At 46.2% G+C, this 25994-nt stretch overlaps 1 protein-coding gene across 1 annotated transcript in view; it reads right to left on the bottom strand.

Annotated features, from left to right (window-relative positions):
• GLDN (gliomedin) overlaps window positions 1-25994 on the bottom strand; it is a 63845-nt gene that overhangs the window by 18729 nt on the left and 19122 nt on the right. Inside the window, exons 2-4 of the mRNA XM_077881103.1 lie at window positions 13152-13203; window positions 5744-5761; window positions 5287-5394 (exon numbers count right to left, since the gene is read on the bottom strand). Coding sequence (XP_077737229.1) covers window positions 5287-5394; window positions 5744-5761; window positions 13152-13203 — 178 coding nt within the window. The remainder of the gene's footprint in view (window positions 1-5286; window positions 5395-5743; window positions 5762-13151; window positions 13204-25994) is intronic.

Raw genomic sequence — 25994 nt, 5'->3', positions numbered from 1 at the left:
ATTACAGCCTCCTTCTGGTCAGAATAACCAGCTACTACTCAACAGCTGTGTGTGGGATACATCTTCTCTTTCACCTGGAGGGGCAGCCCTCATGGATGGAAAGTATGCTCTCCTCTTCTCATGCATGCACGCACGCATTCTTCATTTGTCAATTATTCACAGAGCCTCACCTGAGCCTGGCAGAGAGCTGTACCAAATAATAGAATATAGAAGACATGGTCTTTTCTTCATGGACAAGCACTGGAGGAGACTATTTAGAAAATGGAAACCATGTCAGAGTTGTGGGAACCCGACCTCCTCAGTCTACAGATGAGACCAAGCCTCAATGGTGAAGTGACCTGTCCAAGGCCTCGGAGCTAGTTGGGACCCAAGGCAGGTGCTTCTGGGACTCCTTCCATTGCCTTCTTCTGCCTGGAGGGCAGGAAATAAGAGGTGCAAAATCAACTCTGCATGCCTGCCGGGCAATTATTCACTAAACGGTGCATATGAACTATGTGCATATCCTTGCACACGTCCTGGAGGCTTTTCTGAAGGGCTGGCAGCCTCTGGCGCTCCCTGTAAGACTTAATGGCACCAGCTCCCAAAACCAGGCCTTCTGCCCGTCTGCTCCTGCTCTGTGGCACCTCCAGCGATGCTGCTCCCACAGCTTGGGGCCAGCCCCTCCAGCCTAGAAGCTCAGTGTAGTTGTGTTTAAGAGCAGGGGTCTGGGAGTCAGAGAGACCTGGTTCGAGTCCTCCACTTCTTACCTTTGTGACATTGGACGAGTTATGTCCATTCATGTCAACAAAGACTTAATTGCCCATCCCCCCTTCACTGGGTATTCCAGGTCCCGCAGGTTAGGACTAAGCAAGATTTACATGGCTTGGCTGTCATGGACCTCAAATTCTGCCTAGGGGGTCAGACCATCAGTGTATCAACAAGCAAATGCAAGGAGAGAATTTCCGGGAAGGGATATGTGTTTTGGAAGAAGAGAGAATGTGACCATGTTCATGAGGCAGGAGCTAGGCACAAAGGTCGGGGACAAACTTGAGGACAAACTTGAGGAGAGATGATAGTAGAGTTGAGACCTGCACCAGGACCAGCTGCAAGAAGAATAGGGAAAGAGTATTCCAGGGAGTGGGCACAGCAGTGCAAAGGTCCTGGGGCAAGGACCTTGGCCTGTTTGAGAAACAGAAAGGCCTTCTTCATCTGGAAAAAATAAGGCCAACAAAAATATGCATCTCCTTAGGGTTGTTTTGAAGAGTAAATGAGAAAAATATAGAGAGTACTCGGTAGCATGCCTGACAATAAATATTAGCTATTTGCATCCTATTGTTCAGAGGATCACTGCTAGAGGGCACAGTCCAGCCTGAGTCTTGTCTCTGTGGAACACAGGCTCTTTTTCCTGTTTTTAGAAATAGCACTTGTTGTTCCTTCTTTCTGGAATGCACGCCCACTCTTCCTCTCTCCCACCCCAGCCAGGCAAACCAGGATCCTGGAACGCTCAGTTGGAACCACAACACTTTCTTCTACATAGACATGATCCTGGCCCACCAGGTCACATCCTGTATGAGACCCTGCAGTGCCTTCCTGGGAGCTAACCAGGAGACCCAGATGACTTATCAGAAGGCTCCGGAAGGGCCTGGTCCCTGCCTCCAGCCCCACCTCCCTTCCCACAGCCACACCTGTGGGGCCTCCGCAGGTGCTGTGCGCTCCACCTGGGCCACCCCCTGCCTGCTCCCATCCTCCCAGTCTGACCTTGGACTCTCCCTCCCTGACCCTCCCTCTCTGGACCGAGTCTCTTAACCCCCAGTTCTTTCCTTTAAATGGGTGTCTCACATCGTGATTGCAGACATACTTGATTATCGACTTTTAATTTCCGCCTTCCCACCAAAGATGGAAAGTACCAGAAGATGGGATGCATCTGTTTTGTTTCCCCACTATTGCTGGGAATCTGCTCAATAAATATTTGCTGACAGATGTTCCCACTCTCTCCTGGTATTCTTCTTGTTACTCAGTCCCGTTCTTGGCCTCCTTTGCTGGCTCATCCCCCTCCTTCTTGGTCATTCGATGTTGTTGCTCCTCAGGGCTCAACCCAGGCCCTCCTCTCCTGTTAGCTCCCTCCAAAAGTGACGGTGCCCATGCTCACATGGCCCCTACCTCAGGTGGTCTCCTCACATATACCTCTAGCCCCAGGGTCTCCTCTGACTGTAGTCCTGCCTGCATCTCCAAGGCCCCCGACATCCCCTCCAGGACTTTTCAAGGCATCAGACTCAGCACATCTCATGCTGAGCCATGCTTGTTTTCCTGGGCCTGAGTTGATATGGGGCTCCCCTCCTCAGGAATGGGCAGTCATCAGGGACAGAGCTCTCAAAGTCAGTCTTGGCGCCCTCCTCTCCCTTCCTCCTTATATCTACCCACCCCCAGATACGGCTGATTCCCCCCAGAATATCACTCAGCTCCACTGCTGTCTCCAGACCCTGGCCTGCCATCCCTTCTACCTACACACCAAGTAGCTTGTGAACCAGCTCCCTGCTTCTGTCCTTGCTCCTCTGCTGTCTTTCCACGCAGCAGCCACAGTGTCATTTTAGTGAAGCAGACCTGACCTCGTCACTCTCTCCTACTTGCAACCCCTCGGCGGCTTCTCCGTGCTCTCAGAACAGAGAGCCCAGGCCCCTGACTAGCTCCGCTCTCTTCTCCCTGCTGGAACCCTGGGTGAGGGTAGGATGTGAACCAACCCTAGGGCTAAGGAAGGAAGCAGAGGAGGGAAAGCACAGCGTCAGGGCCCTGGCAGGGTGACTGGACCCTCGCATGGGTGTTCATGGTCCGGGTCGGAGCTTGAGCTGGCCCATGGCCAGCCAAGCAGAGCTTCCAACAACCTCTCCCTAGCACCAGGCTCTCAGATAGATCAGTTTAGCATTTGCCATCTAGGATGGTGTTAGTCTCCCCTCCCCTGGCCTGGGGCAAGGACGACCATGTGGGCTCTTAGTGACTCAAGTTCTCTGCTCAACCTTAGTGGGAAGCTTCTCCTAATGGGGCTGACTCCCAAAGGCCCCCCTCACTGGGAGACAGCTGCAGAGGGCGTCCCGTGGGACCCCTAGGAGACCAAGGATTTGGTCAACCCCCCCTGAAGAACAGATCAGGCCCCCTCTCCCTGCTCTGCCACTGCCTCCCCCTGCCCTGTCGCAGCCTCCCTCGGCCTGGGTGCTGGGTGATCCTTTCCTGGTGAGGCAGGGTAGCTCTCTGCACTGCTGCCAATCCTCCCAGCTTGCCCTGAGTACAAACCACAGCTCTTAAGGTTCCCCGGGGCCAACCTCATTCCAGGGCTATCTCTCTGGTTTCAACTCCACCCCATTCGTTCTGGCTCCCCTCTGTTGGCCGCCCTGGCTGTCTTGCTGTTCCTCAGACCCTGTGGGGACACTGGACACCTACACACTCTGCTGGAAGCCCCTTCCCCAAATAGCCCACAGCTCCCTCTCTCCCTCCCTCCAGGTGTTTGTTCAAAGGTCCCTTCTGGGTGGGGGGACTTCCCTGGGGTTCATCCCTACTCCCACCCCACACTTGTCATTCCCTCTCCTGCCACCATATTCTCTGTAGCACTTAGCACCATGTAACATGATTCTTTTCCACTGATTTAGCTTGTTCATTGGCAATCTAGCCTGGGTTGGAATATAAGTTTCACAAAGGTAAGGATTTTGTCAGCATTCTCAATTCTGGATCTCCAGCATCTAGAACAGCACATGGCACAGACAAAGGTGTTACAGAGATGAATGAACTTTTTCTTTCCTGGCTTCATTGGGTCGTGGGCTGCATATCAAACACACCTCTTCAAAGCCAGGGCTCTGTAAACTTTTTGAAAATCACCCCCGTTCCCACCTGCTCCATACCCAGGGCTAGCATGGTGGTTTTCTCCCCCTCAGAGCTGGCCCTCACAATACTCATTGCTGAATCCTTAGGACTAGATTACATTTCTGGGGCCTTTCTGGGATAAACCAAATGTCTGCACACTGATGGCCATCATTATTCAACGCTGACGCTCATTCATAATTATGATTATTATCCAACATGTAAGGATCCATTACTGCTCCGTAATTAAAGCTGTAATGGCTGGCCTTTGGAGGACTGAGCTGACTTGGACCGTGTGGGCCCATCTTCAACAGAGGCTGCCCCCGGGAATATGAGCAACTGGCAGAGCCAATTAACAATTTTCCCACTTTCCGCCAGCTCTTATTTAAAGTGCTTATGGTATCGCTTCTCGGCCTTTTGGCTAAGATCAAGTGTAAAGTGCTTATGGTAATAAGAGCAGAGGTGCTTGAAGAGGTTACTGCCATCTGGAAGAATGTTCTAGTAGTTATTCTAGTCCAGGGCCTATCTAGGTGAGTTGGTGTAGCAACCTTAGAGGTTGAAAATAAACAGGAGGGTTTGGTACAGTCTGTACCCTCTGTGGGTACAGGCCTTCCCAGAGTCTCTCTGGGGAAGTCTCTCTACTCCCTGCACTGGAGCCTCCACGAGGCCATGTGCCAGCTTACTTCAGGTGCATCTCCCAGGCCTTCTCCAGGGATTCCCCAGGATGGGTGCTCAAAGCCCTTCAGAACTTACCTACCCTGTCCTGCAGCCTCCCGCCAGGTCCTGCATGAGCCCCTGTTTCTCATTGCTCCCTGGACACATCTGACACTGGTGTTTCCAGGGCTTTGATTGGGGGATGGCAATGGTGCCACTCACGGCAGAGCAGCAGAACTCCTTCAGAGATGCCAGCTGCAACTGTGTCATCATCCTGTGCTGCCTGGACACATGATGTGAGTGCCAACCAGCCTAAGGGAGGCTGGATGCTACCTTGCTACTCAGATGGTTCTAGCTATTCCTCTAGCCCAGAAAACCCAGGGACTGACATCAATCAGTTGATTTCAAACACAAGGATTTGCTGGGCAGGAGGTAGTGAGAGCGCAGGGCAAGACCTGAGCTTCAAAAGAACTAGGGACCTCAGCACACAGGGCCACCACACAGCTCCTGGAGGGTCCCTCCCCAGGGCTCCCTGCTCCCGCCTCTTCCACCTGTCAGCCTGCCTCAGAGCAAGCAGAAAGATGGGAATCAGTTCCCAAGGAGGCCACTCTCTGGTTAGATATAAACCAGTGTTGCACTCAAAAGAATGCCCTCGGTGCCTCAGCACACAGCAGCTTCCAGGAGAGAATTAAACCAGTCCTGCATGTAAAGACGCAACATGTTCTCTCCTCTATGTCCAGCTTTGGCCCAGCCAAAAAGCAATATTTGAGATAAGCAGTAAGTTATCTAGCAAAGTTGCCAAAATACCCATTTTTCCTCTTTTTCCAGTTGCTCCTTTTTCTCCTTTTGGGCCCTGGGGGCCAGGCTGTCCATCTGAGCCATTGTGTCCTGGTAACCCGCCAACTCCCGCAGGTCCTGCATCAAAACATGGGAAGTAAGCACATCTTAAAACATCTCCACTGAAGTTAACATGATTTTCTTGAGCCAGTGAAATTGGACAGGCATCAATCCCTTTTCCAGATCTTCTCCTGCCTTTTCCACCTTTGCTGCCCCCACATAATGCAGTGACAGACAGGGAAGACTGATGGCAGGTTCTCAAGTGGGAGGAGACAGGAGAGCTGGTGATTTGGGTAGAGACAAGGAGGGGGACACACTCATAGTCAAGACTGCCTCCAGATTCTTCCCCATTTCCCGCCTCAGTCCCTTCTGAGGGGTCCTAGGGAACTAGCCTCCCCACAAAGTAGGACAATCCATGGGTTCTTACCTGGTGGGCCAGGTGGTCCTGCAATAGAAAAAGAAATTTAGATGAAAAAGCATGGCTGGAAGGAAGCAAAGTCAGCACCATAACCCCTCAATCAAAGAGCACCTTCTCCCCTTATAAGTATTGATCATCTACTGGCTCTAAGCATAGGCTCCATGCCTTTTATTTAGAACCCAGAATATTCACTTAAAAGATCCTTAAAAGCAACTAGCCAGTCCAAACCACTTTTGCTCAGGTTTCCATGGACTAAGAATAATTTCTGAGTGGGCTTCACCATAGATTTGTAAATCAGTTATCAATCAAGCAATTAGCTTCATTAATGAGGTTGGTAACAAGGCAGGAGGGCTTTGGTGCAGCCCTGGCACAGGTAAGCATCATGGGCATGCTGTCACTGCAGGGCTGAGACCTGGCTGTCGTGAGAAAGCAGTCCCAAGGGCTCTCACCCAGCCAGCTCATCCCCTCCAGGCCACCAAGGGGATTGAAAGCAGAGCTGGTTCTCAGGTTTCTATTCTGTTGCATGAAATAGCCTGAGAACAATTGAGGGGCCAGATCAGGTAACAAACACCTTGCTTAGTGTATAATTACCTGAGGATCTAAGGGGTTCAGATGAACCATTTACACATAATCTAACAAAACAATTTTGTTTCCACACACAGGAGACGCTTTTTGTCAATTATTTTATTTAAGCACTCAGACAAGCCAATGGGTTTTTGACATGAGAAGCTGAGGTCCTTTTGTTTCTCTAGAACATATATAATGACACCCATGTTGGAGTAGAAAGGTCTTTCTACAAATCCAAGTATGTGACTTTTAAAACCACCATTTACTAAGCACTTACTACATGCACTAAAATCTGCCAAACAGCAGAAGTCTTGGTCCGTGTGTCTGTCGTGTTTACAATCTAGCTGGAGAAGGTAGACACTCTGAAACCACAATGAAATATGAGGGAGGGAGTTACAGAGAAGCAGTGCCTCAAAGGTGCCCCGGGGCAGTCTGGCACACGGCAGGCTGAGAAGGCGTCCAGAGAGCGTGAGCCTAGAGCTGTGGCCCTGAAGAAATAATGGGCCTGGCAGCCCAGGTAGGACACCAGCAGGAACAAAGCCACAGGGTGTGAACTTGCATGATTCAGGGTGAGAGAAAGGAGGAAGACTGGCCAACCTGGCATATGCGGAGATGAGGCTGAGTAAGTCCTTGGTGGGGAGGATGTGGGGCAGCAGCATTTGAATGCCAAGAAGAGAGGTATAGGTGGTATCTGCAAGGCAGTAGGGAGCTACACTAGGTCTTAAGTGGGGGATAACACTGTGAAATCAGTGTGTTTTTGAGATCCTCCCTGTAGATGGAAGTTAAATACAACTAGGGAAAAAGATGAGAGAGAGAAAAAGAAAACACCCCGAGGATCTTTGTAGTTAAAATTAGGGGCAAGGCTGTGGACAAATTGTTTGGGAACTGTAGAGTTGTAGAGAAAACTAGAAGTTTAAGAGGTATTTCAGCAGAAGAATGAGCAGGGCTCCATGTCTGGGTAAGATCAAGGGGCAAAGACGAGGAATCTCAGATGATGGGGAACCAAGGATACTGATGGAAAGAGACATGAGGATTCTTGGAAGAAGAGTCTGAACATGTGCTTTCAATACATGCAGTCCCACTTTGGGCAAAAATGATTTGCTGAGAAGGGCACCACATGGTCTAGGGTGAGGTAGCCTGTGGCTGCTACATGACTTTACCACCAGATGGCGCGTGTATATACGTGTGTGTACACAGGCTTCAACATACACGGGCAAGGAGGGCAGCCCCCGTGGCCCAGCGGTTTAGCGCCGCCTTCGGCCTGGGGCCTGATCCTGGAGACCCAGGATGGAGTCCCATGTTGGGCTCCCTGCATGGAGCCTGCTTCTCCCTCTGCCTGTGTCTCTGCCTCTCTGTCTCTCTGTGTCTCCCATGAATAAATAAAATCTTTAACAACAATAAAAAACATACACAGGCAAGGAGGTGATGTGACCTATTGATAGACTACAGAAGAAATCAATCATCATTCCTGACTACAGATGGGGCCAAATTCAGATGTGCAGAAAAAAGGTAGAAAAAAAGTAAACAGGCAGGAATTGGCCATCTATATACGTTTCAAGAGATCTGAGGACCATTTCCATGCAGCAGGAGTACTGGAGAGAGGTCCTGGCCAGAGCTGTATATTTAGGACACTTTTGCCATGACCAAGAGTGTCACTATGGTGAAATGTCTAGATTAGGGTTTCCTGACATTGACCTGAGGTTCCTTGACACCTATGGCTACAGTTCTTAGTCATTTGAGTCCACAGGATCACCTAGAATAATTGTTAAAATGCAGATACCCAGACCCCAGCTGGAGATTCTAATTTCACTTGGATTTAGAGTGAGCGCCAGGGACACGCATTTTCACCAGGCACCACAGGTGACTGGAAGCAGATGGTCCTGGGTACCTGTGACCAGACTTGGAACTTTTCTGGAAAAAGAACTGGTCACTACCAATGGACCCCTAAAGGGGCCCCTGACCCTAGAAAGCCTGAGAGTTATTAATCTGGAGGCGAGAGTAAAATGTCGAGCCAAATTTGGGGATGGAGAGAAGGGGGACACACATCATATCTGGAAGGAGGCCAGTGATAGGAGAGGCACCAGGAAAGAGAGAGTGAACTGCAGATATAGGAGGGAATCTAGGGGGTCCTGAGCCCTGAAACTAATGGAGAAGAGAATTACAGAAGAGAAAGGAGACAAAACTTTCAAAGAGCTCAAAAGCAGGATGCTATAGTGATGGCGAGCCTTGAACCCAATGCCTGTTCGGGATACCGACAGAGCTGCCCAGGAGCCCTGGCGCCTGAAAGAAACCCTAAATATGTGTTGTTATACTAATGTCAAAGGTCAAATAATATGTGCCAGCTGGGCCGGTAGAAAACTGTTTTCTCAGGTTGTTTTCTCAGCTCTTGACTCTTTTCTTCTTGCATAACAGAACCCCTCGGGATACACTGGACAGCCAAGCTCACGTTGGCACTGGAAGGAGGGCTGGCCCCTTGGGATCATGGAGCATGTCTTGGGGACTTGGAGCCTTGGCTCATATGTGGCCCAGCCTCCTACTGCCTCCCGGCCTCCCCAGGACAAGTTTTCTGCTGCCTCTCTTGCTTCTGAGTCATCTGCCCCACTCCCCGCCCGGTCTGTGACTGCTGTCACCTTCCACATTCGTGGAGGCCTGGCTGCGAGTGCAGGGCAGGCCAGGGGTGGACACGTGCGCTGCATGCTTCGTCACAGAGTGGGGTCTCCTGTGCTTGTGAGAGCCTGTGCTCGTTTGGTGAGCATCCCACGCCTTGAGCCGTGTGACACTGCATAGCAAATAAAAAGCCCCACCATAGCAGGTGGAGAGTAAAGCCCTCTAAGAAAGGAGGAAGCCCTTTTCTTGCTTCTTGAACAAGGGGCCCCGCATTTTCATCTTGCGCGGGGCCTGCAAAGGCCTCGGGCTCTGACGGCCCCTCCCGCCTTCCCAACCAGAATCGGTTACAGGTGGGCAGGTGCTATAGGAGCCGAGCCACTTGGAGTCTTTTCTCTCCTTGAAATCTAAGACCCACAACGCCCCTGGTTATGTAAGTTAGAGGGCTGCGGACAGACGGACGGACGGAAACGGTGCCCTCTGCAGAGAATGACGAGCAGAGGCGGTGACTGGCGTTGACACGATGGGACCACGAGATGGCAGCACTGGGACGGCGCGGACTGTCCCGGACTTTGCTGCGTTAGCCCCCGGGATGGTAAGGTTGCATTGCCCCCGGGCCCCTATCTTGACCAAGACACCCCTCTATCCTTACAGTCACGGGTCACCCCTTCACCTCTTTCCTCTCAGAGAAGTTCTAGCGGGCCTCTGCTACTAGCAGAGAGAAGCATTTCACAGCAGATCCGAGAAAGGAGTAATAAGGAAGTGTGAGCCTCACTTCCAGTCTCTGGGTCGGGGCCCTGGCCCCGGGCTCCCCCCCCCCCCCCCCCCCCCCCCCCCCCCCCCCCCGCCGCCTCGGCCATTCCAGATCACAGGAGATGGTTTCTCTCCCCTTTCACCCCAGGGCAGGGTCCCACTGGCGTTGTCAGACCCAAGACACCTGTTGAGCGCAGCAGTGACCACAGGGGCCATGGGGACACATTTCCCAAAGTCTCTCTGTTAGAGGAAAACAAAGAAGCCCCCAAATAAAAAAATGCAAACAGCATCCTGTCAGAGAGTGAGGTCTGGTTCTGCCGCTTTAGAAAGAGCTAGTAAAAGGCGCAGCTCATCAGCCTGATCAGGCCAGGCCTGGCGCCCGCCCGCCCGTGAGCTGTGAGGTCCATAGACCCGATTCGCTTCCTCTCCTATTCCGGGCAGGGACTCCCCGGGGCTTGGGATTCAGGCCAGCCGCAGCTTCAAGGCCAGACGGGAGCTCCAGCCAAAGGGAGTGTGGCTCCCCTTTCCCTTGGGAGTCAGGAATCCTTGGCTGTCCTTCAGGGATGGCCTGAGAGGGCCTTAGCTCTCACACGTGGGGCTGGAATCTCCCAACTCTAACACAACAGACGAGCTGCTCAGTGAGGCCGGCTGAGTGAGAACACGACCAGCTCCACCAGCTGTTTCTGAGAACAGCCTGTCTGTCAGTTTACCACATGCCGTACTGGCCACAGCCCTGAGGCCCCATCCCCACCCTACGAGTGCCCGTGCACCCTCTGTGGCTGCCCCCGCCACCAACTAGTGGGCCAGTCCCAGGGCACCTAACTTGGCAAGGCACCTTTCCTCATACGTCCCTGCTAAACTGCATCTTTGGTCCCATCCCATGTATTTGGTGCATTTCAACTTTGGACCATGACAAGAATTAGAGTCAGGATGGCAGGTAGGTTTTATTTCGAGTGCCAATTCTAATCAATGAGTACCGCTTTCTGGAATGCCAGGAAAGAATTACAGGAGGCTATGCTCAGTGGCGGGTGTGATCCATTCTTAATGTCTACCTGGGTACAGGATAAGGAGGGGTGACTAGTGCCAGAGTCACATGGCCGTAAAGAGGACAGGCACTGTGGATCTGAAGCGCCTCTACCCCGAGAAGCAGTTCAGTAACATGACAGTTTAGAGATTTTCCAAAAAGCCCACATGCAGTATCCACTGGCAGGAAAGAATTACCCAGGAACCTGCCTTCTTCAAGACACCTGCTATTCCAAAAGATTTGTTTCTGAGATCCCAAGGAAATCTGGACTTAAGGAGAGCATACATCCAGAAAAGCATGCTGTTTTCTCAGGTGCACACAAAAACTCTTAACTACTCTAGCTACCGACTTGCCCTCACTATTTGCCTGAGGAGTTACAGGCTGCACACATCTGTCCTTGTCCCCATAGCAACCACAGCTGCACGGAGTAAAAGGAACAGCAATGGGGTTTCCCGGTCACACCTAAACTAGCCTCCAGTCAGAACACCTGCTTTTTCAAAGAAGACTCTAGGGTAGAGCTAGATTTTGTTCTCAGGCCCCAGGCCCCAGGCCCCACGCCCGGGGTCTGCTCTGGCCGCCCTCCCTGCCAGCATCTTCCTGGGGCTCTGGACCAGGGCTCTGTGCCCGTCCTCCTGTAGTGGCCAGTCCAGTCCTGGGTCCTGTCGCCCTCCTGCCCCCAGACCAGGCAGTTCAGTCTACCCTGGTGGACCTGCCTCGCTTTGCAACTTGTACTTCTTACACCGAAGTTGGAATTGAAGAGCCTGCTGTGGTAAAAGGGGGCCCGATTTCAAGCTGGCAGGAAAGGAGAAGGTGCTGGCTTTTGACAAGATTTCGAGGTGCCAAAGAATAGCCTCCTCAACCCATTTCCAGCACAGATGCGATGCCTGCCGCCCCTCAGTCTTCCCTAAGTGGTATTGACAGCTCCATCTGCATTCACTGAGCAGCCTGGCTCTCCTCCTACCACTTCTATAATAAATATCAAAAAGGAAGAGGCTTTTCCTGTGCCTCTCGACAGGGCTTTTGTGCCTGTAATTCCATCTATCTGAGCACATCTCTGGCACTCATTACTGTCACACGGGAGGACTCTGAAAAGGCCTTCCAAAGATGGAAGGAAGGTGCTTAAGACACAAGAGTTTCAGAATGAAGGGCTGAGCTGTCCTGAAAATATTTAATTTTCTGTGAAGGCCTAAATGTGACTGGAGTAATTCAATTAGCATTTCCCAAGAAGCCACAGGATTACAGCTTTTCTCTCCAAGATCAGACTAACCCCACAAGCGGCAGACTTGGACTCAGGGTTCCCCAGGGAAGTGTCTGCCTTACCAGCCCACCACCCCCGATTTAATCAGCTACATAAACCATAGGTGTAGTGGTTCAGCAAACTCACACGGAGCTCCTAACACGCGGCAGGGGACGAGAGGTCATGGGGACAAGGTTGCTTATGGCCGGATGCACACTGCAGGGTTTCGGAGCCTCCGCCACTGGCGCCCTGTGAACCGGGCCCTCCCTGGGCCCTGAGGCCAGAGACTGAGAACGTTCAACAGAAGCTTTATCTGGCTTCAAAGTTTGCGGTTATGTTTTCAAGCTCACGAGAACTGTGCATTTACTCCATATTAGACTTTGCAAAAATCATTGCCCCATTTTCTCAGAATGGGGGAGAGGCAGGAAATGCTGTGGTCTGAAATCAGGCTCCATGGGCCCATCCTGGGGCCCGGCCAGGGCCTTTCTTGATCTGGGGTGCGACAAACTGGGTGACCATTCTGGGATCCATGTTCTTCCTTGCCCTCAGCTTCTGAAGCCAGGAGGCAGGCACCTCTCCCCTCCGGCAAGAGGCAGGACACCTTGAGGCTCAGGTGTACATGATCAAACCAACAGCATTATCCTCCTCCCCCGTCCAACCCATTAGCCATTCTGTGGCCTTTCGCTTGATACACCTCCTGGTTGATTCCCTTCCTCCCTCATGTTCGTTTGATTTCCTGAGTGGAGGGGAGCCGTGACATAACCTCCCATCTCATCTAGCACACAGTAGACACCACACACAGAGCACTCTTCATAAAGGGTGTTTTCTTGGCTAATTAGCAGTTCTCTTCTAGAACTTTCCATGCATGCCCTCTGAAAGATGGAAGGAAATAATTGCTTCTGATAAGAGAATATCCCTTTCTTTCTTTTCTTTTTTAAAAACTAACGTGAATAAGGAAAACACCAATGGCCCTGGTTCAAGGTACCACACGTTTCTAATTATCCAAGACCTAGTTATTTTCCAGGGCTATATTTCTCTGGCAATAACAAAAATATTATTTTTCATAATTATATTATGATGGGTTTTCAGCTTATGAAAAACATCTGGTAAAAGTAAACCAACATGTGTTTTTATAACCCACAGCGTTTCTAGGTGTTCATTCGGTGTTGGCCCTTGGGCTCACACATGTGTTTGCCGTGCAAGCACCGCTTGCTCAGTGCCAAGCTGCCTACCTGTCAGGCAGATGCCCTTGGTGCTGTTGCAGAGGTCCACCATCACTCGGATCTGCAGGGAGAGAGGGCAGTTAATAGCAGGACAGAAGACAGAGGGCCCTGAACTCGCCCTTCAGCAAGACAAGAGAGTAGTTATAAAGGTTCACAGAGTAACCTCAGAGGAACATGCAAAAATCTGAGGAAAAGTTAACCTACACTGAAAGAGAAACTATTAAAATACCTAACGATATATAACAGAAGCTCATCTATCAACATTGTCCACTAAATCTCCTTGATTTCTATTCAACTCCGAGAAGACAGAGGATGGTGAAGGAATTGCTAAATTCAATTTTCAAGGCTGTCAAGCCAGCCCTCCAGCAACTGAAGGCCTCACTCTGCCTGGGGTTTGAAAAAGGAGGGTAGGCTTGGTGGCTGGGAGGAAGCACCTTCTAGCTGGGCGAGCACAGGCAAGGGACCCAACCTCTGGACACTTGGGTTTCCTCTGAAAAGTGTAAATACTATAAGCACCTTTCTTGAGTTCTGTCCCGGGCACACAGATGCTGCCCCAGATGCTAGTACTTCTTGGGCCATTTGGCTACTGTCGACTCATCACTGGATGGCCACCTGTGGTAGGTGGTCACTGCAGCATGATATTAGCCTGGTATCTGATATCCCCACTCCCATTTTGCAGCCCCTCCCTGCATGCACTCCCCATGCAGCTCCCAGTGAACTTCACGTAAACCCAATCTGGAGGAAAAAAAAAAAAAAAAGAAAACCCAGTCTAATTGGGTGAGCCCTGATTACACACTATTATGATTCCTTGCTGCTCTAACAGTAGAACAAAAGTCTTGCTTCTCTGGACTCATCTCACACCACTCCACTATTCCTGTCTTCCAGCTATTCTTTGCTTCAGTTTGCTCAACTATAAAATGGGGATAGTAATAGTGCTTAATTCTTAGGATTGCTGTGAAGAGCAAGCAAAATCATTTTAAGTGAAATTCTTAGTACAATGTTGGAAGCACACACAAAAAGTGATTTCCATTTTGTGGAGGCCACAGAGAGTGCAGACAGAAGCATGGATTCTGAAGTCAACCTGCCTATGTTCAAATCATGGCTTTGCCACTCACAAAGAGTGTGAGGTTAGAAGAGTTACTTAACCTCTCTGTGCTTCCATGTTTTTATCTGTAAATGGAGCTAATAGCACCTACCTTATACCACAGTTATATGGATTGAATGAGCGAGTACACATGGTAAGCACACTCTGTTTATGCTATTGTTTTAGATAGCTCTTTACCCATGCCAAGAATGACTTAGCAAATTTATCAATTTACCATCCAATTGTTTTCAACTTATAGATTCAGTAGTTTTTAGATCCCCCAAATGTGACATTTGAAAACCATGGAGAGAAAACTTATTAGTTAACAAATGGATTTGAGGGACGCCTGGGTGGCTGGCTCAGCAGTTGAACGTCTGCTTTTGGCTCAGGGCGTGATCCTGGTCCAGGGATGGAGTCCCACATTGGGCTCCCTGCAAGGAACCTGCTTCTTCCTCTATGTCTCTGCCTCTCTCTCTGTGTCTCTCATGAATAAATAAAATATTTTTAAAAAGGAAAGAAATGGATTTGAGACAGTTGGATAGACATCTGGGGGAAAGACAAAAAGTTGAATCCTCACTTCACTCCCTACACTAAATAAGTTCCTTAAGTAATATTGATAAAACAGTTAAAAGTGAAAAACAAACTTGGAAAAGCACTGGAGGAAAACTTGGAAAAAATTTATAATAGCATTAAGAAAGAATTTTCGAAGAAAGAAACTACCCCCATATTATATAGGAAGAATGTATACATTCAACTAATAATTTAAAATTTCTGCAATACGGGATCCCTGGGTGGCGCAGCGGTTTGGCGCCCGCCTTTGGCCCAGGGCGCGATCCTGGAGACCCGGGATCGAATCCCACATCCGGCTCCCGGTGCATGGAGCCTGCTTCTCCCTCTGCCTATGTCTCTGCCTCTCTCTCTCTCTCTTTCACTGTGTGCCTATCATAAATAAATAAAATTAAAAAAAAATAAAAAATAAAAAAAAAATAAAATAAAATTTCTGCAATAGGCAAAATACTACAAGCAATAACAAATGAGAACCGAACCACAGACCTTGAAAAATAACTGCAAAGGGCTAGTATATAGAGAGATGTAACAAAGCAATAAGAAACAAGAAATCAGAAGAAAAATGGGCGATGGACCCAAACAGGAAATTCAGAGGAAAAGAGGACTGCCTCATTTTCACTTGTAAAGAAATACATTCAAATGATAAAGCACTATTTCCCATCTCTTAGATTTGTTAATAAAACAGCTAACAGAGCGCATATCATGGGAGTGGCAGGAAAGCAGCCCTGTCTTGTCCTGTTGACCAAGTGTGAAGGCATATTATCCCTTTGGAGGGCATTTTGGCAATACCTACTAGAATTTTTATGGGTCTACCTTCTAACCCATCATTTGCTCTTTGGGACTTATTCTTTAGATAGATTCATATATGTGTGAGGAGATAGAAGTACAAAGAGGATTATTGCAGAAATGTGGGCAAGAGCAAAAATAATCTAAGTATTTATCAGAGGGGTCTGGTGAAATGAAGTATAGCTTATCCATAGAATGAAATACTGTCAAAAAGAATGCATTTAAATCTGTAAGAATGATATTGAAATATCTCCAAAATAAATGAAAAAGCAAAGTATCAAGCATCATGCATAATGTACTCTCATTTATGTAAAAAAAAATGGTATGCACACAAATGTTTCTATATGCTTCTCTTTTACTGCTTTCAAGATTATCTGTTTTTGGCTTTCCAGAATATTTTTGGAAAGAAACCTAAGAAGAAGAAGAAAAAAAAAAGGAAACCTAAGAAGCCTCAAGCGAGCAGGGGGGAAATGGAGAACCAGGGTGGGAGGAAGCCGAACTAAGTATGATACGCTCTTTTGTTTCGTTGGGCATTTTCACTGATTACTCTTTCAATTAAACTCCTTTTAAAAAGAACATGTTTTGATTTAAGGGGAAAAATTGTTTTGTCTTCTACATAGGCTTAATCTGTTTGCTAGGAGATCCAGAGGAAAATTTGTACTGTGTTTCCTTTGCCAAGTATATCAACAGGTATTTATTGACAGCTTTGGAAATTTATTGAGAAACATACATATCACAGATATATGAAATGCGTACAACTTAAAGATGAATAATAAAACAAACGTATATTTTGTCCTCCCAAGTAAAGAACTGGAGGTGCTTCTTCCCATAACACACCAGCCCCATCAACTCTGAGACAAAGTATATTGTTAAGTGTTCCTCTCCCTTTTAAACCAGTAAGAACACAGAGGCTTAGAGGGGTGACATCATTTACTCAAGGTCACATCACTTGCTCATAGCAGAGCTGGACTTAGCTTCAGCTCTCCTGATGCCAGGTCTGCTGTGCTTTCTTTTATGGCTCTGATGATTCTCTCAACACAACCAGACAGAAGAAATTTCGACTCCCTATTTTTAGTCATTTTCATAAATGAATGTAATCAGCTGCGCTATGGACAAGATTTATTATCTTAAAAAATGTATAATTGCCCATTGAGAGAACCATGAAACACTTCACAATGCTTCATTTGTTGCCTGGGGGATCACAGCAGAAGGAATAGTTTGAAACAACGAAGTATCAATAGGGAAAATTAGCCTTTCTCTCTCCTCCTCATCATGGGCCCAGGGTAGGCACAGCGTCTATAAAAGACGATGAAGAAAGGAGTTTCATTTCCTGACCTTTTGGCTCCATTCATATGCTAAATGTCAATTGAGAATTGTCAGTGAATTGTGTTAATCTTCATGCAGAAATACTCCTCTAACAGACTTGAGCTATAGAATTGTGGGAGGAGGGGCAGCGGGGTGTGTAACATATGAAAAGGTGTGGCCATAAGAAAGTCAGAAACTGTTTTTTTCTGATAATGATTAAGAACTTCGATCAAAATAAGAGGAGTTAAATTGATTGTCACACAACCTAGGTTGCCAAATCAATCACATTTGGCATTGAAGAACTTTCTAAATCTTAGTTTAGGACTTGAGAATGGTGAAGCTGGGAGAGGCCTTACTGCTCATTGTCCTGGGGGTGTCAAGCATAAACTGTCCATGATGTGGCCCTGCCCCCTCCCAGAGTCCAGCTTCCACCACTTAGCCCTTGTCACTCTACTCCAGTCACACCGACCATTGTCTCTGGCCTTGGCTCTGCCTGTAGGCTGTGCTCACATCTTTCTGAGACCTCAGCTCCAATGTCACCTCATCAGGAACATTTTCCTGACTACCCAGCTGAAAATAGCCCCAGCAGCCACTCTCCATCACCTCACCTGGCTTTTTGCCTCTGTCACGCTCATCGTTATCCAATGGTATTTTACTTATGTCTGCATTTCTTTATCATCTACCCCTGCCTCCCAAAGAATGGAAGCATTTTGAATTTGCTCTGTTTTGTCTCTATCCCCTATGGATAAAACAGTGCCTGCTCCCAGACCTAGAACTTCTCCACCGGAGAGCTATAGTTCAAGTAGGAAAGTATGTCAGTGGTCTTGAAAGGGAGAGCTTATCCTGAAAGTGACAATAAATTGCTAGCCTGGGTTTCTGATGTGAGAATCTGATGGTGCTGGAAAGAGGGTGGGTGAGGTGCAGATAAAGCTCCATAGCAGTGGCGGGAAGGCCCTCCCAACCCACCAACACTATTTCAAGGACACATTTTATGGGAACAAATGGCTGTCACCCTGAGTGCCATATAAAGAATGGTACCCCTGAGAACTCAGGCTTAGTGTACCCTTTGGTCGACATGTCACTGAGGTGGAATCATCTCTCCAGAAGAAATACCATGGCCTGTCATGGTCATCTCCCCAGTAAGAAAGTCAATATAGTAAAGGACAGGGATGTATCACGTTGTATGGGGACTTGCTCTTAGCAGGGACAACATGTGGTAGTGATGGGAGGAAAGACAGTCCAAATGGGAAAGAGGGCCTCGGGTTCCTCCCCATGAAGTTCTTGGCTTTGCTTGAGAAAGAATTCAAGAGCAAGTCATTTAGAAGATGTGACAAAGATTTATCAAGTATAGAAGTCAGAAACAACAGAAGCATCTTCACAACGTAGCAGTCTCTCCTCCTAGAGGGGGAAAAGGATCCTCCTATGCCTCTAACAAAAGGCTTTCTACATTTTTAAGTTAGCTAGCCAACTAGTTGGAGGGGCTTACTCTTTAACTTTGGGTTTATCATTGACATCGGGCGGTTAATTTTTCCATTGTCCTTGGGTTGTGCAATTACCTACAGGGAGTAATTTTTAAAATGTCCAGGCTTTGTGGCTTTTACCGCTAGAGGGAGTGGGGTCTGGTGGTCTTCCATGAGTTAGATCCTATGACTCTTTTTTTATGACCTTCTGACTTTTAAGTTAAGGGTCAGCCAAAATGGCTTTACTTTGGTTAACTTGTCTCCTGCATCTTCCTTCCCCTCCTGCCTCAAAGTGGCTTGCTCAGTGATCTTACATAACTGAGTTTCAGCTTTTCCAGAAGCGTTCATCCATTACAGTGGGTGGTGGTGGCCACAGCACAGACACCTCCCTGCTCCACTCAAAGGGAGCCAAAGGTTATTTTTTTATCAAGAACAACTTTGGCCAGAGAACCTAAGGATCTTTGTTGGCTAGAGAATCTAAAATCCAAGGATCTTGGCATCAGATTCTGCAATAATTTCAAGAATTATGAAGTTAGTCTCTATATTTATCCCTAACCAGGGAAGTAGGGCAATTAGAGAATCTTCTGGCCGAAATAAAAGGTTGTTCTAAATTCCAGAGGTTACTCACCCTGATAATCGCCTGAGAAAGAAAAATGAGGGTGTTATTTTTCCAGGCCAAAGCCAGGGTAAAGGGAAGGAAAATAAAGAGAAAGGATCTAATGCTTAAAGTATGAAGTTTTGATCTGTCCTCTTGTGTGGAAGCAGCCCACCTTGATTTCAGCTGCTTTATTTCCTTGTCAATCTGATTTAGAGGTCTCCAGATTCTGTACAGGTGGAATCTTCTTTAGCCGTGTGATGTGTACCCACAAATTTAAACAGCCATTGACTATCAAGGTGGACATTGGAATAATAATAGTGGGAGTTACTTTCCAATACCTTCTAGTTTTGCAGCAGTGTCAGTGGTCAGGCGCACTTGGTAAGATCCCCTTTCCAATGGGGCTTGAGGGCTGTCTTTTTCAGAACACCCAATCAGGCTCTAACTTGTGGCCAATTTAGATTCTCTGAAGTGGGACCTGGGAAGGCTTCTTTAACCTATTGATGATACGCTTGAGTATAAGACATTAGAGACCTCAGGCTTGAGTATAAGACATTAGAGACCTCAGTATAACATGACAAGGGACAAGCAGAAGGTTGTATCCTGATCAAATTTTAAGAAGTTTGTAAGGTTTTAATTAAGGTTTATATGATTTGTCCAGTGAAGTGGGTGCCTTAATCACTGGAGATCATAGAAGGTATACTCCCAGTGGAAAATGTACTTTTTGACAGTTTCTTTGCTCTTGTGAGGAAGGGCGTTAACCTTGCAGGTGGGGGAAGCTTTAGCTCATCTGTTACATATTGTAACAAGAACATATCGATAACCCAAACGAAAAAGCAGTTGAATGAAGTTCAGCAGCAAGTGTCGAAAGGGTCCAGATGGAGATCTGAGGTCTCTGGGAATAAAAACAGTTTTTTTGTTTGTTTGTTTTGTTTTTTTTCAGGATTATGGCTGGATCTGACAAGTCAGAAGGTAGCTGGTAGACTGCTTTTGCAATTTGATAGAAGTCTCCCTATCAATGTCTATTCATAATCTGAGTCTTCTTAAATGCACTACTGTGGGTGAAGGAATGCAGAAACAAAAAGTGGGGTTTTCCAGGGAGCTAGGAAGGACCAAGTGATCTGGGCTTTCCCATAGCCCCGACTTTTCATTTAGAAAAAGTCTACTTTTCAAGTAGAGCCACTGTTCACTCATCTTAATTTCCCTGATTTAGGAGCAGACTGTTGCCATGTGTTATAAGGACATCAGGATGGCAAAAGCCTTCTTAATATCTGTGGAGAAGATTTTTAAGGCTTGTGTTCGTTCCTGGAATTAAAGAGGCTGTGCTAGAGTTTAGGTATAAGAGCCCTTTTAACTGTTTATATGTTAAAGGCTTTGCTTCCTAAGCTGGGGGTGTTTGACAACAAAAAACATCTCCAGATATTGCCTAACATCCTCAGGGGCAAGAGGAATGGGTACAAAAGTCACCTTTGGTTGAGAACTGAGGTTCTAAATGTTAGTCACTCCAACCAGTAACACTGTGCCAGGTTTCTCCTTGGTATCCTCTTATTTTATCCTCAGGCAATGTAAGAGGTAGGTTTTATTGTTCCCAAGTTACAGAGGATTATCTTCCCCTGACTGACTTGCCCAAGACCCCACAGCTAATTATTATTATTACTTTTTTAAAGATTTTATTTATTTATTCATAAGAGACACAGAGAAAGGCAGAGACATAGACAGAGGGAGAAGTAGGCTCCCTGCGGGGTGCCCGATGTGGGACTGGATCCCAGGACCCCAAGATCATGCCCTGATGCTCAACCACTGAGCCACCCAGGTGCCCAACCTCATAGCTCATTAAACTGAAGCATGGAATTCAATGACATTGAGCTGAAGCAACCTTCCCAATTGGTGTGAAATATGACCAAAGTTGACCACTATGGATTTCAGGGAAATGTGTTAGCTGTGAATTCTTCTGTATGGGATGTGGTTTTCCTCAGTAGGTTTCTAAACATGCCATACTGTTGCTTAAAAAACATCACTGGAGTTTTGCTATCCACAGGATAAAGTCAAACCTTTGGTTAAGGACCTGATGTCAACCTACTAGCCTGGTCAGGGTGAAAGCCCTCTTCTCTGAGTGCCATGTGGCACCACTACATTATTCTCAATTGACTTCTTTCTTTCTCACTGGCACATTAAGTCCCCCCAGTCCTTTCCTCTGCAGTCCTTCAGGTGGACTCTTGACCTATAGCTAGAAGGAAAGTGGGGCTGCATTCTTTTTGTAGCTGTCCTTCTTGGAATAAAATGGATATCTGCAGTGGCATGCCTGGGTGGCCTCAGTCAGTTAAGCATCTGACTCTTCATTTCAGCTCAAGTCATGATCTCAGGGTCGTGAGATCAGGCCTCATGGGGAGCTCTGCGCTGGGCATGGAGACTGCTTGAGAGTCTCTCTCCCCCTCTGCCCCTCCCCACTTCTCCCTTTCTAAAAAAAAAAAAAAAAAAAAGCATATTAGCAAAATATCAGAGTGGTTCCTGCCTTTGGAAGCTAAGTTGAGGACCTCCTAAAATTTTTTTCTCTTAAAAGCTTTGTCTTGAAAATTTCAAAGAGCATTGGATTTTAAATCCATTTTCTGGGATGAGATTAATTAAGCATGTGTAACCCAGAGAGACAGCAGATTAATAGATTGCCACCCTACGAGACGTGGGGTGGGTGGGGAAGGGGCAGTTCATACTCAAGGGGACAGGGTTTCCTTTTGGGGGGCTGAAAAAGTTCTGGAACTAGACACTGATGATAGTTGTACAGCACTGCAAGTGTAAGTAGCACCAGAAAATTACCCTTTAAAAGGGTGAATTTTGGGACACGTGGGCTCAGTGGTTGAACGTCTGCCTTTGGCTCAGGGCCTGATCTCAGGGTCCTGGGATCGAGTCCCATGTCAGGCTCTCTGCATGAAGCCTACTTTTCCCTCTGCCTCTCTCTGTGTGTCTCTCATGAATAAATAAATCTTAAAAATAAATAAGTAAATAAATAAAACAATAGGGTGAATTTTATGTTATGTGTGTCTAACCAAAATAACAAAGTATCTGTTTAGAAGCTTAACTCTTTTAGGATACTTTTGTGTCCTTCCTTTCCTGGAACAACTTGATATCCTGGGATCAATAAGGAAATGTATTGAGGGATAATCTTAGGTTAACATTTCCAATGTTACTATGGTACACGAAATCCTTGGGTTGTGAATATTTTTCAATATTCTGTAGAGTTATGACTAACACAGTTTTGCTTTGTATCTTGTTCTGATGGGAAGATATAAAAACTGACATTGTTAAATTGATTTTAGGAGCTTCACATGTAGTTATATTTAATTTATAGTAAAAGAACAAATTTGTCCCAATTTACAGGTGAGAACTGAGCACACTTCTGTACATTTTAGAGCTAAAATCTAGGGGGCCAGTCAGACATTTAAACTGCCATTCACTATAAAGGTGGACATTGGAATAATAATAGTGGGAGTTACTTTCTACAATATTAAATATGGGACCAGTTGGGGATGGTGTCTAGAATTGGGGTGAGGGGTTTAGAGGGGAGGTAGAGTAAGAAACTAATCTGGTTCAGAAGAAAAACAAACAATAAAAGGCCTCATTCCCTTTCATTTTTTTCCTTCAGTCTCAGGTGATTGTGGGCTGTGTTTATATTTCAAAGACATGATTTAATGTATACATCAAGGGACAGAGAAAGAATGGAAGTTCTCCTAAGAAGGGCTTGGGTTTTCTAAAGCTAATAATTTATAAGTCTTTTGAGATAAACAAGGGATTGGCAAAGGAATAGGTGAATTTTAAATTCCCTCTTGAGCTAACTTCTGTTTTGTGAAAAATTTGTAATAGTAGGATAATTGCTTTCAATTCCTCCAAGAATTGGATTATAACTTAAATGACATCAAAGACTGAGCCACCCATGCCACTACATTATTCTCAATTGGTTTCTTTCCTTTTGGATACATACTTCTAATTTTAAATTCTTCTGGCAGTATTGCATAACTCCTCTTGGGTATAAGACAGGTCCCCAAAGAGCATACAAAGGGTATTATTTTCCCCAAATCCAGAACCACTCCCAAACACAGCCCAAAGAAAGAACCAGCAATCTGCTTGTCCCAGTCAGGCAGAAAGCCAAACCCATTTATGCAAAATAAGACAGGCTAGAAGGCAGTAAGTATCCTCGGGAAAGAAAGGATCAATCAACAATGGTTTGGGATTTGGAAAGGAAGACACAACGTGATATTTTATTTTCCTCTCTTGACTGGGTACTACAGACAGAGATTCAGAAGCACTGTTTCTGGTAAGAATTTTCACCTCTTACTGGCTTCTGCCAGTGTTCCTCAGATCCCCTCTGCAGGCTCTGGTATCTACCAGAGTGTCCCCTTGACTGTTTAAATGAATAATTAATTAGCAGCTTGTAATAAGGAAACCCCAGTTTTGTCAACCTTGGTAGGGAGACACCCCCATTTATGGGCCTTCTTTTGAAGGAAGAGATGGGGGTGTCTCTAAGGCCATTAATTTGGCAGCCTTTTGTTTACAGTTGTATAGTCTTTTTAGAGTGAAAAAACAATTCAGACAGGATTAGTAGAATGAGTACTCAGAGGAAAGTGGGGAACAGTAGGAGTTACGTCAGTCTTATGTTGTTGTTTTTTTAAACCACCTCTTACATCTTTAATTTTCCTTTAGCCTTTTGCAATGAATCTTTTGATGAACTATTTTGGAATTCTGAAACCTTTTAGAGATGTCTGCTTGAGGTTAAAACAGGTATCCCGTTCTGTTTAATTTGGCAACCCTTGCTTTCAAGATCAATGTCAATGATCTTATCTAATTGGAACATTCCCCATCATGGCCATTGTATTTCTAGGTTGTAATTCCTCTGAAAGATGGCAGCAGTTTGGGAGGACCCTAGCTGCAAATAGAGTTAACTTACATTTCTGTCCGGCCATATCTAGCCATGCCTGGGGGGCAACTCACATTTCTATTTGGCCTCCAACATTGTAGGCTATCAGCTAATGCTTTATTTACACAACTCAAGACAAAACAAACATGAGCACCTAAACACACCAGCAATAACCAAAAGAAGGTACCATGGACTGGCCAAGAGAAGGCATGTACACCAACAGCATACCCAGCAAACAGGGACTGTAGACTGTAAGTGGGAAGGGATCCCAACATGAAACTGTGGACTGAACCGAGGGCTAAGGACTGGTGCTCTGGTAGCACCTCCCATCAATCTAGACTGACCTGTTAACTCTGGACTAGAAAGCCAATTGGATTGGTAGCTCAAATGCAAAAAAAAAAAAAAAAAAAAACCAACCTAAACAAACAAAAAAAAATGAGAGAGACCCACCAACGGCCCTCAGAAACAGCGAGAAAGACCGTGAACCCAAAAGCTCACAGAGCACCAGGACTCATTGTCCCTGAATGCCATCAGAAGTCAGCTTCAGATCCCACCACTGCTGTCAAATCTGTTAAAAAACAAAATTCAACTGAGTAAATTTGAAGATTTAATTGGCTTTGTTAAATGATTCATGAATGGGGAGCATCCCATCTAGCAAGCAGAGGGGTGCTCTGCTGAGCTAAACAGAAGAAAGGGTTTTAAAGGTAGAGAGAAGGCATTAAAAAAGAAGAAGAAAGGAATTTATTAGCAAAGAATGCATTGCTTAGGCAAGGTTGCTCTCTTAAGGGGAGCTAAAGGGATCTATAAGTAAATCTAATATTGACCAGGAAATTCCACGTTGGCTAGCTGAAGATTACATTCCTTGGTGGTGGTGGGAGGTGTTGAAACTGCTGTTAGGTTAGGTAGTAAGTCTTGGTTTGCTGACTTGGCCTAAGTGATGCCATTTGGGGCCTGCAGTTTTCCTTTTAACATAAGGCTATCCTGGACGAGAATGCTCATGGCAACGCTGTGATGGCAAATGCCAACAACCTAAATGCTCATCAATAAGGCAGTTGTTAAACAGATGAAAAAGAATGCTATGAATGATATGTCCTCATCTGGAAAGATGTCCTTAGCATACTCTTAAGCAAGGTGCAGTCAGAGCCACAACACATAATACAACTTTCTGGTTAAAAAAGGATATCTAAAAAAAAAAAAAAAAAAAAAAAGGATATCTAGAAAAGTCTGGATAAGCACAAAGAAAAGTTGAGCGCGTAATGAACCAAACCATTAATTGAGAATCTTTTTTTCTCCAGACAGCTGAGATCAGGAGAATAAAAGGGGATTGTCACTTCTCAGTGTATACAGTTTTTAAAAATATGTTGGAATAGTGAGTGATTTTTTTTTTTTTTTTTTTTACTTTGTTAGGTTTTTAGTAATTCAGAGGGAGAGAAGAGAGCATGCAAACATTGTAGAACTCAAAAGATAGGTCTAATGGCCCAACTCTCCCTGGGAACCCAAACATCATACCTTCACAATTACTCTCATCACTTAGAATAATACAGACCCCTGTTGCTTCTACACAAATGAACATAGAATGAACTAGAACAGTTGTCTAGTCCAGTGGTTTTCAAACTGTTCATTAGTCATAAGATTTTTCTTTTTCCCACATAAATTGCCAAACCCCAAAATATAAAACAAATAAAAATTGAGTTACTCTGGGTGAACTGGGGTGAGGCTGGCCTTTTTTATCTGTAAAATGAGAGGTTTGGACTAGACATGATTTCAAATTCTGCTCCAAATGGAAGACAAGGGAGAGGGGGTGGGGAGGGACACCCAGAGTCCTAGAGTCATGGGAGGTCGGAAGAGAAAGCTGAGGACCAGAGAGAGTAAGTGGAGTAGCTGCTCTAGGTTCACTCAGCAGGCTTCCTGAACTAAATACTACTTTCTTTCACATGTACCTTTTTGTATTGCTAAGCCTCTGCAAAAGAAACTGAATTCCACTCGAAATGCAAATTTTTGCTTTAGTTTAATTTGAATTTGAATAGGATATTTGATTTTTACTATTTGGAAATGCATCAATCTTAAGAAATCTTTTCTGTGCAAAACTGAAAGATTTAATCAAAAGTGTTTCTCCTCAGAATGAGTATTGCTAACTGCAGCGAGTTCA

Source organism: Canis aureus, chromosome 32 (assembly GCF_053574225.1).
Source record: "Canis aureus isolate CA01 chromosome 32, VMU_Caureus_v.1.0, whole genome shotgun sequence".
In the NCBI taxonomy this organism is placed as follows: Eukaryota; Metazoa; Chordata; class Mammalia; order Carnivora; family Canidae; genus Canis; species Canis aureus.
The sequence above is the reverse complement of the archived record's forward strand: the minus strand, read 5'-3'. Positions and strand labels throughout refer to the sequence as shown.